Raw genomic sequence first — 15,580 nt, 5'->3', positions numbered from 1 at the left:
GTATGTGTGGTGTGTGGTATCCTTTTGTATTTAAGGAGAAGCTCAGAAGACAGGTACCCGGAGACCTGTTAGTTAGTCCCAGGCAACTGAAGGTTGGGAAACAATTCAGACCATACTTTCCCTATGTCCTATCCTTTTGAATGGTTGAATTTTTACAATAGGCACATGTTACTGTTACTGTAAGGAAAGACCCCTCTTCTCTGTGTCATGTGAAAATGCCTGTGAAGGATATGTCTGAAGAAGGCCCAGCCTCACCTTTGCATATTCAGTGGAGCAGAAACCCCTTGTCTCCTCTCTGAACAAGATTCCAATCTTAGGGCCATTTGATGTGCTAGCAACTGGGACTCCAGAGCTGAGGCAGAGAGAGAGTGCACTCCATTGTCATAAAGGACACAAGGTCAGACCCCTTCCAGAGCACCCTCTGCCTCCCCTTCAGCTGACCCCACAGTGTGACAGAGCCTCCTGTGGGGAGTTTGAAACCTCTGTGTCTACAGCCCTGGGAGGCTCAAAGGCCAAGGATGTGAACGATTGTAATATTAGAAAAGATTCAACCTGCCCTGGTGGTCTGTGGGACCTAAGCAGTGAGCTTGTAATGATTGACTTGTACTGAAGATGTGCCTTATATGTCTGTCTTTCTCACTGATGTTGTCATGCCCCATATATGCTGTGCAAACCACATACTAAGCAGAGTTCTAAGCACTTTATTGCATGTTAGTTGCTCAGTCGTGTCCAGCTCTGTTGAACCTGGGTGGTGGCTCAGACGGTTAAGCATCTGTCTACAATGTGGGAGACCCGGGTTCGATCCCTGGGTCGGGAAGATCCCCTGGAGAAGGAAATGGCAATCCACTCCAGTACTATTGCCTGGAAAATCCCATGGACAGAGGAGCCTGGTAGGCTACAGCCCATGGGGTTGCAAAGAGTTGGACACGACTGAGCGACTTTACCTTACCTTACCTTCTGCATTGCAGGCAGATTCTTTACCATCTGAGCCACCAGGGAAGCCCTTTATTTTATACTTTATTGTATACTAAGCTGTTTAATCTTCCAAGTATGACTGTGAGGGGGAATTAATCCTCCTGTGGTATAGATGAGGAAACTGAGCCCCAGGGTCCCACAGCTGATTCATGCCAGAGCTAGGATGTGAGGACAGGCAGTCTGGCTGCTGCAGCCTGGCCACCTCGCCACTGTACCAAAGCCTCAACAATAACTGAGCTGGGACTTCCCTGGTGGTCCAGTGGTTAAGACTCTGCCTTTCAATGCAAGGGATGAAGGTTTGATTCCTGGTCAGGGAACTGAGATCCCACATGCCACTGGGCAACTAAGCCTGCACGCCACAGCTACTGAGATGGTACTCTACAACCAGAGAGAAGCCCACGTACCACAACTAAGACAACACCACCAAAAATAAGTAAATAAAATAAAATAAAAAAATAACTGAGCTGTTCTGTAAATGGGCAAGTAAGTACAGGTCTGTAATCCCTTATTCACAATTCTGAAATCTACAAAAACCTCTGGAAGCTAGAAGTGTCTTCCCAACTTTGTCATCAAAACATGACCTGGGAGAGGGGTAGGAGGGAAAAAAAAAATCCTAAAGTGAAGTGAGGTTCAGTGCTTCCACTGCCAGGGGCACAGTTTTGATCCCTAATCAGTAAACTAAGACCCCACATGTCCCATTATGGAGCAAAATAGAAAAAGTCAAGTGGGGTTATTTATATTCTTCGTTTACTTCCTCCAGCGTGCCTTTTCACATTTTTTCACAGAAATATTGATTTGGGGGATTATTAGATGTCACCCCAGACATCTCTGGTAGTATTATATAATATTCAGCATTCACATCTTGGTATCTTTCTAAAGCCTAAAGAATTCTAAATTCTAAACTATATCCAGCTCTAAGGGTTTTGGGTAAGGGATTGTGGACCTGTATTAATAAGGTTTTGTGGTAATAAATGTGTTTTATTTTTACAGTTCTCTGTCTGTATGGTGAGATAAGTTCGAAAAAAGATCAGGTATGGTCCCCACCAATGGAGGCACAAGTGCCCAGGTGGACCCTCAAGGCTCCCTCAGCCCTGGGTATACTTAGGGCCTCCTGAGAAGAAGTGGAACTTTTTGTCTGGGGAAGGAGTGGAGGCAGAATGTTTTTGAGAAGAAGCAGATAGAAGGAGGCTTCCGATTAGTCTTTCTCTCTTTGAATTGGTATAGCTTGGTCACCCTTCTGTACCCCACACATTCCCCCAAGGTTATGGGGGTTCAGGTTCCTCTATAGACCCTCCAGAGCCATCTCCCAGTTTTGATCTCACCCAACCAAGTGTGGCCCTTAGACTGACAATCTGCATGGCTTCTTTGATGCAAGGTGGGGGGGCAGTATATTCAGGGAGTCTTAGATATAGGGTCTGGCTTCTGTAATTACGAACACTGGGCAGAATAGGCTGGAAGTTCCTGTCCAGTTCTGGGCTTCCCTGTGTCTAGGACCCTGAATACTTCTGGGGCGGTGGAATTAAAGGGGCAGAGAGGCCATAAACTAGAACAGTGCCATAACAGACCCTATAGGACAGCAGCAGGGCCCCAAGCACCTGCCCCTAAAGGGTATGGTCTTTCCTTCTTCCGTTAGCCTCATTGGCTAATTGGCTTAGAAACTGCCAGAGGGCAAGGGACATGCAGTCTACATCCATCCACAAACCCTGGTTTTTGCACCTCACCGCCTTATCCTGCTGGTTCTACTTATTCTGTCCACCCAGCCTCTGATCTTCTCATCAGAACATAAAATTTGCAAGAAAACCTGGGGTTCTGGGACCAGGGGGCTGATAGAAATACCTGAGGCAAGGAGACAGCTGTTATACTGCCTACCCTGGCCTGAGGGGCCTTCCTCCCCTTTCCTCAGTCCCACTAACCCTTCCCTGGTGGAGTAGCCCCCACCCCAAACTTGACACCCCAGGCGAACCTACCAGCCTTTTTTGCTGCCAGTGGCACCACTGTCCTGATGTTCAAGAAGTATCTGTTCCATAAACAGATTATGAAATCTTTGGTAACTGGATCGATTTTATTTTGTTTTAATCATCTCCTTTATAGGCTAGTTCAGTGTTTTGCCCATATAACCATAAAATACATTTTAGGAAAACAAAACAAAATAAAAAAAAATATATATATATATATATATATATATATATATATATATATATATATATATATATATACAAAATAAAATAATACATTTTGGACCTAAAAGGATCCTAAAGCACCTCTTTGAACCCCTGATAATTTGACCCTCTCACTAACTGCCCCACCCCCATCACACTACTTCCCTCTGCTGAGGTTTTGAGGCCTCTCACGTTAGAGTCCTTCCTGTCCAGGCTGTGAGCTCTCTCTCAAGCGCATTTCTTTTACCTCCATCCACACCCCAACATATATTGGTTTACGTCTGGTGCAGCTGCAAAAATTGAAATAAAGGAACATGATTCAGTTACCACCCCACAACCCGCAGAGTGAACGCAGGGATCTAATGGCACCAAGGGATGCGCAGGCTTAGAAAACATGGCTGTCTCCCATGACCCAGGTTTTGTTCCACCCCCATTTTTGTTTTTTGGCCTTTTAAAAAATATTTATTTATTTGCCTGCATCAGTCTTGGTTGTAGCATGTAGGACCTTTGTTGTGTCATGCATTGTGGTACACCGGCTCAGTAGTTGTGGAGTGTGGACTTAGTTGCTCTGGGGCATGTGACATCTTAGGTCCCCAACCAGGGATCAAACCCAAGTTCCCTGCATTGCAAGGTAGACACTTAACCACTGGACCACCAGGGAGGTCCCTCCACCCTCATTTTTGTTTCACTGCTTAGTAGCGGCTAGTCAATGGTCCCAACCAAAGTCTGGTGCTCTGAGCCTAGCTGAACCCGCCTGGACATCTGCCTCTCTTGGCTTCCTTCCCCAGCCACCGCTGCCAGGAGAGAAACTTGTGAGGGGACAGAAGGCAAATGCAGAGGGAGTTTGTCTTAGCCTTGAGTGTTCATCTCAGCTTCACCGATGGACACCATGGTTTCAGGAGTGGACAGAGGCAGGAAGGCAAGTAAGGAGGGTTCTGAGTGCCCTAGAAAGGGCATGGGAATCTGGCAGGGGTAGGATGGCAGCTTTGCAAGGGCTCCTCCCTCAAATCCTTGATCTGAAGGAACAGCCTTCCTATCCAGCAGGGCACTGACTTTGTGTCCTGAGGGCACGGCCACAGGCCTCTCTAGGGAACTGCTTCCTTCTGTCAGCCATCCTGGGCTGTGGCTCAGAACTGTGAGGTCTCTACCCACAGACCCACCCCTGGCTCAGCCTGTGGGGGGAGTGCTAAGTCATACTTCTAAGCCTCAGGCCACCCTGATGGCCTCCCTACCCCCATTTGCACAAATCTCACATGCTAACCACTCACTCAGGAGTCCTGTCCCAAACCATAACTTCTTGAGGGGCTACTCCATTCAGAACAGAATTCTCTGGTTGTTCAGTATGGCCTGGTGCTGTGATTATGTGTCAAATGAATGAAGGAATTCACTAATGAATAATAATGAATCATGGGTATTCAAAGAATACCATTAGAATCCAAACTCTCCAAACAGCAAGTCTTTCTCACCATATCATCTCCAGTACAGCTTGACTCACCCAGTTTCCCTCACTGTTCGGCCTGGCCTCCCTTTCTCCCAAGGCCATCCAGAACTCAGAGCCCCGGACGTGCCTGCCCTGGGTACCATGATGAATTATGCAGGATATCCAAGCAGCCACGGCCTGGTCAGATGGGAACTAATGACAGAGGCCAACAGGAAGGCCCAGCCCTGAGCTGGTATTTTTTTTCTCCTCTAACTTCTTGGAAATGTTCACAGATCAGTGTGGCATCAAAAGCATAATCAAGGACATAGGTTCTTTCACAACTATGTCTTTCTAGACCTCCTTGCCCCAAACTGCCACACAGTACAAATGGAACCATACAACCTCATCTCAAAGCAAACAGCCAGGGAGGAGGGGGTCAACATTTCAGCTGTCTATGCCAAAGGCCTGTCCCACCTTACTCCATGGTGCCAGAGTCAGGATAGGAAAGAGACCCAGGAAGCCCGAGCTCTCTGCACCGCAGCCAAGGCAGAGAAGAAGCTGTGCCTGTATTAAGGAAAAGCAAGGCTGACCCACTGGTCATACTCACTCTGTCCAGCCAGGACCTCTGGAATCTGACAGGGAGGAGACAGTGCTAGGGCATGGTGGACAAGCCTGAGTCTTGAACCCAGAAGGTAGAGACAAACCAGAATTGTAACATTAGAAGGCATTCTGGGGACTTCCCTGCCAGTCTGGTGCTTAGGACTCTGTGCTTCCAATGCAGCAGCTTGCAACTTCCATCCCTGGTCAGGAAACTAAGATTCCCATATGCCACGTGGCACAGCAAAAAAACCCACCACCAACAGCAAAGTCCTGCTGTATAGCACAGGGAACTATATTCAATAACCTCTAATATACCATAATGAAAAGAATATATATATGTGTAACTGAATCACTTTGCTGTATGCCTCAAACTAACACAATATAGTAAATCAACTATACTTTGATTGAAAAAAGGCATTCTAGAGGTCTTCCGTTCTAACTCCATATCCCAGAGTTCAGTAAACTTTTCTTGTAAAGTGTCAGATAGTAAATATTTTAGACCTTTCTGGCCACAGTCTCTGTCTAAATATTCACCTTTGTTTTCTTGTCTTACAACCCCTTTAAAATTTAAGAATTGCTCTTTGTTCTTGAGCCTTACAAAAAGAAACCAAGGGCCAGATTTGCCAACCCCTGTGTGGTCAAGCCCATGCTACACTGCTTCTCAGATACCTCTGACAAAGCGGTTCCCAGTATCTGTGTGACAAATGCTTGCCTCCTCACCATAAATTGGAATATAATCATCTGCCATTGTGTGGGATTCTTCAGCCTGAAAAGGCTGATGTGAGTTTCCATGGATAAATCTTCTGAAATCAGAATCCTGAGAAAAATGCCCTGGCAGCCACCTTCATTGCTGAGCCCTAGCTCCTGAGTGCCCTCCACAGCTCTGTTTTCCCAGTGCCCTGGGACAATGACACCTGAGGCCCTGTGTGTGCCAAGTGGTCTGCTCCAATTACCCGGAGCCCCCAGCTGAGTTCAAGAGAAGGCTAGCAGTCCTCTGTGAATAGGAGTGTGCCTGGTTGCTGAGGGTGTACAGGTTGCAAGAGGGCTTAAAACCAAGCCTCCTGTATACCCTGGAAAATATCAGCTAGGTTTCACTACATGAAGGAAATTAAACAAAGCCCGCTCTCTCAGGTGCCACTTAGATCTGAGGGGAGGTAATTTAGAAGAGAAGCAAGATAAAATAGGTACTGAATTAGGTCTTCATTCAGCTAGGTATTCTTGAGAATGGGTGTCCACCATATGTTTAAGTCATGTTGGTTCCTTCAGGATGCTCCTCTAGCCTCCTCTCACCATCTTCTTTTACTTCCTTGCTCTTTCTCCAGCTCTCCTTCCCACCTGGGCTCTGCTCCCTGGGGCAAGCAGGAACTTGCTTTCATAAGCAGGCCCCTCTTCTCTTGGTCTGCTCCCCAGCTCTTTGCCCACCCACTTCCATGTGCAGTGGAGAACCTGCATTCAGGGATGGGGAAGTATTCCAGCCTTGAAACTCAATTACAGTTCCTGTTGCACGTATTACCCACTGTGGCTTCTCAGTCATGACCTCCAGGATGGCTCTCAGATTGTATATGGGAGCTGTTTTCTAACAAATAAACACCATGGATATGTGTCCCACTTTACACAGGGAAGACCTGGGTTTCCACTCCTGCCCTCTCCAGAATTAAGGCTCTCAGAACCACTAGGATAACAGAGAATTCCCTGTCAGTTCAGTGGTTAGGATTCTGCACCTCCACTTCAGTGGGGAGGAGTTTGATCCTTGCTCTGGACCTTGCTTGTTGAGGACGAAAAAAAAAAGTAGGATGACATACGGTGTGTTATTTTTCCCCTCAGGGTTCCAATCACTTGAACATACTTGAAGTAAGAGAGAATAAGAGATAAGGGAGAGTTTCTTCTGAGACGTATCTACTACAGGAAAGTAATACAGTGGCAGGTGATAAAAACACAAAAATAACTCCAGTGGACACTGTTCTAACCATTTTACAATTAATCCAATTTTATAACAACCCATGATGTATGTGCTAGGCTTCCCTGGTGGCTCAAACAGTAAAGAGTTTGCTTGCAATGCAGGAGACCTCGGTTCAATCCCTGGGTTGGGAAAACCCACTGGAGAAGGGAATGGCAACCCACTCCAGGATTCTTGCCTGGAGAATTCCATGGACAGAGGAGTCTGGCGGGCTACAGCCCATGGGGTCACAAACAGTCAGACACGACTGAGCAACTAACACACACATGATGCGTGTGCTACTATCATCTTTATGTTGCATGTGGGAAAACTACAGCACAGGGATGTTAGTAACTAACCCAAGGTCATACATACAATGAGTAACAGAGTTGGGGTCTGAACACAGGCTGGTGCTGATAGCTCACGGTGAAAGGTGCAGCTTTGGGACCAGGGACCAGGCTTGATTACTCAAGAGCTTTTGTGTAGCAGAGTTTTATTAAAGCATAAAAAGGGACAGAGAAAGCTTCTGACACAGACATCAGAAGGGGGACGAGAGTGCCCCCACTTGCTAGTATTATCAAGGCCTTATGTACTTTTACCAGACCCATTTTCACAACATACATCTTAAATTAACAAGATTAGAACTAACAACAGAAAGGTCTCACCAGACCCGCTCCCATAATATACATTTTAAGATGACAGGATTAGTCAAAAGGTTCTCAATAAGAAGAAACATGTCCTTGAGCAAGATAAATAGTTATATTGACTAAGACAAAGCAATGTAGAAAAAATCGTTTGTCCTTTTCTCCTTGAGACCCCCAGACCCCTTTCTCCTTCTTGAGGGCTCAGGACCTCTCTCTCCTCCTCCTCCTCCTCGGGGACCCTGGACTTCTTATCAGCCTGCCCAGGAATTGACTCTCAGTGCCATCCTCTGGGAAGAGTCTCCTTCAGGAGTTTATGCCTAAGCAGAGACCTGAAGCTTAATTAGGCATTATACCTACGTGAAGCAGCGAAGTGCAAGCCTTCTAGGTGAGTGAACAACATGCCCAAAGACAGAGGCAACAGCCTGGCAAGAGTGTGTCAGACCTTGATTTCAGGTAAATGGTACTGGTAGCTGGATGCCCTGAAATGAGCACAAATGACCCTTCAGAAAATTTTTTGTCCATTTGGAAGCTGATAGGGTAAAATATAGGCTGGAAGAAACAGAAATAGAGAAGAAGACCTAGATTTGAGGAGATAAAAATCAGCAGGACTTGCTCCCAGCAATTTGTTGGGTTTTACTTATTTACTCTGCAGTTATATAGGGAATATTAGCTGTATATTCAGCACTATGATGGAGCTGTGTGTACAGTGTTGAATAGTGCATTTATCATTCTTGCTCTGTGTTCAAGCTCAGGCCCAGAGAGGAAGAGCACGGGATCCAGGGTTGGCTGAAGTTTCTGTTAGGGCAAATGGAGTTCCTCACACCAAAGTGACCAATTAGTGAGGTCACTTTGCAATCACTCCAATGGGTCTTGAACAGCATCTTACTGAAGCAGAACATATCAGAGTGATATGAATGCCTCAAGGAAAAGAAGAATTTCCCCAAATTTTGTTTCTGTCATATATGTGGAAGCCTGTATTGGATCAATATGTGCAATGTACTTCTTACTGAGGGCCAAGTTAAACAAACAAACCCTGTAAACCTTGGGTGACAGATGACCAAACGTCTATAACTCTGTAACTCCTTGAAGGACCCTATCATGCTTTACTCATTTTCTGTTGTTATTGTTCTTATAATGTGGACAGATGAAAGTGGGTGGATAAATGGATGGAAGGGTTATTCATGCATATGATGAATGAATTTAAAGACAGAGGGATGGATGAAAAATGAATGGTTATTTGGGTAAGTGGATTAGTGCAGGCATGGAAAGAAAGTGAAGTCGCTCACTCGTGTCCGACTCTTTGCGACCCCATGGATTTTAGCCTACCAGTCTTCTCCGTCCATGCGATTTTCCAGGCAAGAGTACTGGAGTGGGTTGCCATTTCCTTCTCCAGGGGATCTTCCCCACCCAGGGATCAAGACCGGGTCTCCCGCATTGTAGGCAGACACTTTTACCGTCTGAGCCACCAGGGAAGTCGCATGCATGGAGAGTACATGCTGAACGGAAGGATTATAGATGGAGATGAAAAGATCCACAGACGAAGTCGGTGTAGGGTATGCCGAGTCTAAGGTGTCTGAGGGCAGGTAGCAAGAAAGGGGTGAATTGATCTGAGAAGGAAAGTTGGAAGCACCCAGGTTTTTATGCGAGATTCTTCCACTTCACGGCCACTCAGGGGCACAGCAAACTCAATCCCGCCAGGTTCCCACAGACCACACCCTCGAGGGCGGGAGCCTCGGAGAAGTCCTCCCTACCACAAAAGCCTCTGGGTAGACGGGGGTCGGAAATACAGGACAGCACCAGAGCTTGGTCGCCGCAATTACGGCCCTTTTGGGTGCATGCGGGGACGGGCTTTCCTGAGCAGCTGCTGGACCCTCTGGGTCTGGCTGATTAGAGAACTAGTGGCTTAAATTGATTCTCTCGCCGCCTCCACCCATTCTGACCAGGCAGTTTTTCCTATCTGTGGTAGCTGAATGGGCGGCCGGGGTTCTTGCCTGGCGAGTTTCCGGGGGTACCATAGAGACGTGGTCCTCCGCCTGTCCAGTCCGCCTTCTCCCGCGTGTTAGCGTGCCTACGTCATTTTCGGTTGCCTCCGACGGAGTGAGGAGCGCCGGCTTCTGAGGAGAAAAACGTCGCCGGGTCGCGGACGCCCGGAGGCAGGCGAGAACCGTGGAGTGGTCTGAGTTTGAACGCTGAGTTTCGAAGGGAAGTGGGGGGCCGCAGCCTGGTTCTCTCCCCACTGCCTTCGGAGGACAGCTGTGAGTTCAGGGAGCGCCTGAGAGAAGGAAGCAGGGATTCTCTGAGAGCCTGAGATGGGAGAGCAGAGTTGGGGACAGCTTTGAATCACCAGCGTAGCTTGGAGGCAGGTCCGCAGGTGCTTCCCCTGCTCCTCGGCTCTGAACTGACGCATCCACACCAACCGGCAGCGCGTTAAGATGGCTGGCAGTGCCACTACTCCTAATCCCTTGCAGACACTTCAGGAGGAAGCCGTGTGTGCCATCTGCCTAGATTACTTCAAGGATCCCGTGTCCATCGGCTGTGGTCATAACTTTTGCCGAGGGTGTGTGACCCAGCTGTGGGGCAAGGAAGATGAGCAAGACAGGGAGGAAGAGGAAGATGAATGGGAGGAGGACGAGGACGACGACGAGGCAGTAGGGGCCATCGGTGGATGGGGCAACTCCATTCGGGAGGTTTTATACCAGGGGAATGCTGACGAGTTGTTCCAGGACCAAGAGGATGATGAACCCTGGGTCGGTGACGGTGGCATAAGGGACAGCATGGATTATGTGTGGGACCAGGAGGAAGATACGGACTACTACCTGGGAGGCTTGAGACATGACCTGAGAATTAACGTCTACCTGCAAGAGGAGGAGATTTTGGAAGAATACGACGAGGACGACGAAGAGCTCTACCCTGACACTCACCTAGCCCCGCCTCCAGCCCCTCCACGGCAGTTCACTTGCCCCCAATGCCGAAAGAGCTTTAAGCGTCGTAGCTTTCGTCCCAACTTGCAACTGGCGAACATGGTCCAGATAATTCGCCAGATGTGTCCCACTCCTAATCGAGAGAGCCGGTTGAATGATCAGGGCATCTGCTCCAAACACCAGGAAGCTCTGAAACTCTACTGTGAGGTGGACAAAGAGGCCATCTGTGTGATATGTCGAGAATCCAGGAGCCACAAACAGCATAGTGTGGTGCCATTAGATGAAGCGGTACATGAGTACAAGGTGAGCAGCATGGGAGAATGTGGGGATTTGAAGGAAGTGGAGGAAAAACCAGGGCAGCTGGGTACTTTGTAGCTGAGCCCCTTTTTTTTGTGAGGGATGAGGCACAGAGTGAAGAGAGATGGACATATGTGGAGAAAAGAAACATTGGCTGAGGCTGACTGGCTTCCCCAGAGGAAACTGAGTAAAGACTAGAGACAGTAATCAGGAGCTGATCACTAGCCTTACTCCCTTTCAATTTGCCCAAGTGTAAGGGGGTACAAGTGACAGACTCCTCCCCATTCCCCGACTTAATTTCCCTCTTATGTAAGTACTGAGTCTATACCTGACCAAGACTCTAGGACCCTTAATACACAGGAATGGAAAGCCATAGTGCTTGTAGATAACTAGACATTTAGGACATCAGCACAAGCAGTGTCAAAACTGAGGACTAACTGGTAGACCAAAAAGCCAGGGTGTGGTTCCTGCTAATAAGAGCAGCTGGACATACCTGCCTAGTAAAGTCTGGAGTTACTTTCCTGCCTTCAGTGGGGCCCATTTCCCCTGGAGAGAAAGGCAAAGGACATAAACATCAGAATAAACCTGCCCCGATCATTTTCCTTACCTGTTACTTTATCATAGCGGAATAAGTTAAGGATTTAGGATCAGATGACCTTGCTCTAAAACTTACTGTCTAATCTTGGGCAAGCCTCAAACTCTTAGCTTTACTTTTCTCCTAGGCTTGTTAAGATTAAAAGAGATCTTACATGAAAGTATTTTATAAACCATAAAGCACTAAACAGATGTTTCTTTGGCTTTCCTATAGTTTCCTCTAATTTTTATGGGTTCTGATATGGTTAAAACCTTGCTTTCTAGTTCTGATCTGAGTATTAGAGAATTATCTCAGTGACAGCATGAAGATTGTCAAAAAGCCTAAATGACTCCTAGCAGTACCCAAAGGAGAGAAAGGTTGTCTTCAGGTCCATAACAGTCTTAGTAGCAGTTGCTCATGTCTCAGTAGTGCTTTACAGTATATAAAGTGTATTTTCTCATATTCTACAGCAGTGGTTTTCAAACCGTGGGTTTTGACCAATTAGTGGGTCTTAAATGGGTCATGCCCAGCATTATTTTTAAATGAAATGAGAAAATATTGAGTGCATGGGAGCATAGTAAGGGTAAGTATTGTTTTATGAAACTTTTAAATTATACATACACAGGTGTATACTTGGGCCACAAAACGTATCGCTTACTCTGGGTTGTAGTCAAAACACAAACAGAACCCTGCCCTACAGGTATTATATATTATCATCCCTCACCACCCCCTACCCCACCCCCGCCCCATTTCACAGTAACTGTTGGTAAGTACACAGTTAAGACACAAATCTTCATTACAAACCATTGCTAATTCCATCATATTAATATGATTTAAGGATAAACCCCAGTATCTGCTTTCCCCCCAGGGTAATAATTAAGTTTGCCTATAGAAGAAACTATGTCCTGTACTTCTGGGGTTTAGTACCTAACACTAAGGAGAGGAGGTAACCTTTCATTCCTCTGCTAGGATTTCCTGAAAAGAATTTTTGAAACCAATATTTTAATTGAAAGCTAGTTTAGACAAGAGAAAAAGAGGTGATCTCTTTATCTTGGGAAGCCAGCTAACACTTATTTGAAACCTCAGAAGTTACTTATAAAGCACACTTGTAAGTATAAACAGCACAATCAAGTTAAATTGGAGATAATCCCTTTCAAAATATATACTATTTAAAAGAAAATAAAACTTTTTTTTTCCAAACATATACCAGAACTTAGGTTGATGGTGTTAACAAATACAGGAATTACACTGAAGAGGTAATAATTGTGTAGGCCTTCTTTATATGGTTTATAGTTTGGTTTTTTATTGGTAAACATGCATCTTACAGTAGCATGATTTAGAACCTTATGATACAAAGTTCTCACAGTAATAGTTAACATCATATGGAACTGTTTTTCTATAATGGTTTATTTAATTTGCTATACGTTAGCCACCACACAGTTCTGGTTACATTAAATTCTCTCTTGTCAGCTATTAATTCACCAAAATTTTAACCTCCTTTGGAGGTGATCAAGCTTTTTTAGTTTTAGGGGCTACAGTAGGAAGTTGTTACTCATAGACTCAAGGAACACATTAGTGATTTTCAGAAATAGAAAAGAAAGCATTCTCTCCCCCTCCCTTTACACATTATATCAGCATTTCCGGGTATGAGGAAAGTTATAGTTTATGAAATCATACTTAATATTGTAATGTTAAAAAAGATTTAATTTTTCATAATATAAGAAATAAATTGGAAAGAACTCCTTGGCTGGTGGGAATACAAAGACAGACCAAGAAGTATTCAGAGTAAAGCCTATAATCAGTGAGGTAGGTATATAACAAACTGTATACCCAGAGATGTTTGTTGTAGATATGGTACCGTTCATACTGTTATTCCTTAAAAGTTTAATTTTATATAAGAGGCTTTTTTAGCTCTGAAACACTTACTTATTTACATCTTCCATTTTGTTCACCCCATGAGTTAGAGTTCGTCTTGACTCTTCAAGCTAGAATCAGAGGATTATGAAAGTAAGATCGTTTAGATTGACCAAGGGTACCGTTAAATGGTGTCAGGTTTTAGCCAGCAGATGGGTGTATAAAAAGAAAATGAACAAAGATTTCACTTGTTGAGGCTCAGGCATAACTGGATGCCTGTATTGCCCTGCCACCCAGCTGCCGCCGGTAAAACCATTCATCGCTCTGCAAGAGGGACCAGAGGCTTCCATCATCAGTACTCCTGTTTTTCTGTTGTTTCCCTTGAGGTAGCTAAAGGTGGCAGCCAAAAAAAGTTTTGAGGCTTTTATCAAGTATGTATTCATGAATGATGCAGAAGATAGGGTCAGCTTCTTCAGTTACCTGAAAGTGTTGGGCAGTGACACATGACAAACACTGTTAAAAGTTATGCCACTAAAAACAGTGAAGTATTCTGCAAAGCACAATTCTCTGCAGTTTTAAGGTTGGACAGTATTGGAATATTAATAAGAATCTTCAAAGGCCACGAATGCCTGCCTAATACTAAATAACTCTTTTAATTGCAAAGGAGAAAAAAATGGAGAAACTAGTGAAACCTTGCATTCCAAGTGCTGCCATAACTTTGAGAGGAAATTGAGGAATTTCAGAATTTCTTCATCAACTTCTGCATCCGAATTCACTGACTGAGCCTATCAAACACCAGGTTTTAAAAAAACACAAAAAACAAACATCAGCTCATCCTTCTTTGCTGTTAGTTGAGATTAATCTACTGATGAAGAAAACTGTACTTTGCTTTGTTCAGAGTAAGACTTTAAAAACTCTGGATGTGCTATTTTCACTAAGCCTAGCACTAAAGACAGTATTTTTGAAGTTGTATGAAATGAAATTGGTTGGAAGAAAAAAATTAGAGAAGTTTATGTTAGTGGTGCTACAGTAATGGCATGCTTTAGATCTGGGTCTTTCTCAAAAATTGAAGAAAAGTGGCGAGATGTACCGTAGCAGTCACCACCAAGCATTGACTTCATCAGCCTGCCCATAATCTACTGGAAATCTTAAGCCTTGCTGTCAGCATAACTGTTTTGAAAAGTAGTCCATCTGATCCCAGTTTGCCTTGGTTTTCAAAAATCTGAATGCTGTTCAGAGTCACGCATTGAGTTTCCTTGATCAGAAAACTTGGTTCACCTGAATTTATGGACAGAACAACTAATTTGGGACACCAATGATAAAGAATCTGTACTTTAAAAGTTAAGCAGAATTTAACACATTGAAGCTTAAAATACGTTGACCCTGAATTGTCAAGGAACAGACACCAACATCACTGCTTGTTATGAAATGAGCACTTTAAGCACTTGCCAAAAATCTCTACAAATAGCAAACTCATGCAAAAAATGTCAATTTTCTTGGCTAATCTTTCAAGAACCAGATTCGTGAATGTTATTTCCAGGGGAAAAAAAGGGAAAATCTAAAACTATTTTGGGTGATGTTTTGTTGACCTCTTAAAACCTACCTGTGGTAGCTTTGGGAAGAATGTCTCATGTTTCACACTTAATGTTCAGTTCTCACTGGAAGAACTTCAGGAGTTTGTAGAACTCAAAGTTGGATTGTTTTGACTAGAAATTTTCAGATTTTAATCCTTCATTATTCCATTTTTCTCCTTATATCTTTAAAGCTTTTTTTTTTAAATTGATATAACTAACTGTGGGAGAAAACACCACAAGAGTGTTGTCAAAGCAGCTTGTGTTTTGTTGCATTTTCTACACCATCCAGGAAAGAAAAGGCTAAACAGTGGTTATTATATCATTTGAATAAATTTTTGCCTTCCAAAATTTACCATTGCTTTGATTAATTTTAGTAATGAAACTTAATTTTGTAATTTTAAATAACATTGAAGGAAGGAGAATGTGAGGTGTTAAGATATATGGAAAAAAGGGGGTTACAAAACGTGGGTTACAAAAACATTGAGAAAAACTGACACATATCCAAATCCATCAGATGCTCATCTGTTTATTGAATGTCTTCCCTACTAGGTTCAGCTGTTGACTGCTGTATCACAAGTCAGACTGTTTAAACTTGCTCCTCTCTACTGTGGCTGTACCCTAGACCT

At 44.5% G+C, this 15,580-nt stretch overlaps 1 protein-coding gene across 2 annotated transcripts; it reads left to right on the top strand.

Annotated features, from left to right (window-relative positions):
* Nucleotides 1–10,107: 10,107 nt before the first annotated feature.
* TRIM52 (tripartite motif containing 52) lies at nucleotides 10,108–15,185 on the top strand. 2 transcript variants are annotated; one of them, XM_068979492.1, is made up of 2 exons: nucleotides 10,108–10,958; nucleotides 14,045–15,185. In XM_068979492.1, the coding sequence occupies exons 1-2, from the start codon at nucleotides 10,167–10,169 to the stop codon at nucleotides 14,111–14,113; spliced, it is 861 nt and encodes a 286-aa protein (XP_068835593.1). In that variant the 5' UTR covers nucleotides 10,108–10,166; the 3' UTR covers nucleotides 14,114–15,185. The 2 variants fall into 2 exon arrangements, with proteins under 2 accessions (XP_068835593.1, XP_068835594.1); XM_068979493.1 differs by lacking the exon at nucleotides 14,045–15,185 and adding an exon at nucleotides 13,470–13,490.
* The last annotated feature ends 395 nt before the right edge of the window (nucleotides 15,186–15,580 follow it).

This window comes from Capricornis sumatraensis, chromosome 9 (assembly GCF_032405125.1).
Source record: "Capricornis sumatraensis isolate serow.1 chromosome 9, serow.2, whole genome shotgun sequence".
Classification (NCBI taxonomy): domain Eukaryota; kingdom Metazoa; phylum Chordata; class Mammalia; order Artiodactyla; family Bovidae; genus Capricornis; species Capricornis sumatraensis.
This window is presented reverse-complemented; position numbering and strand designations above follow the sequence as displayed.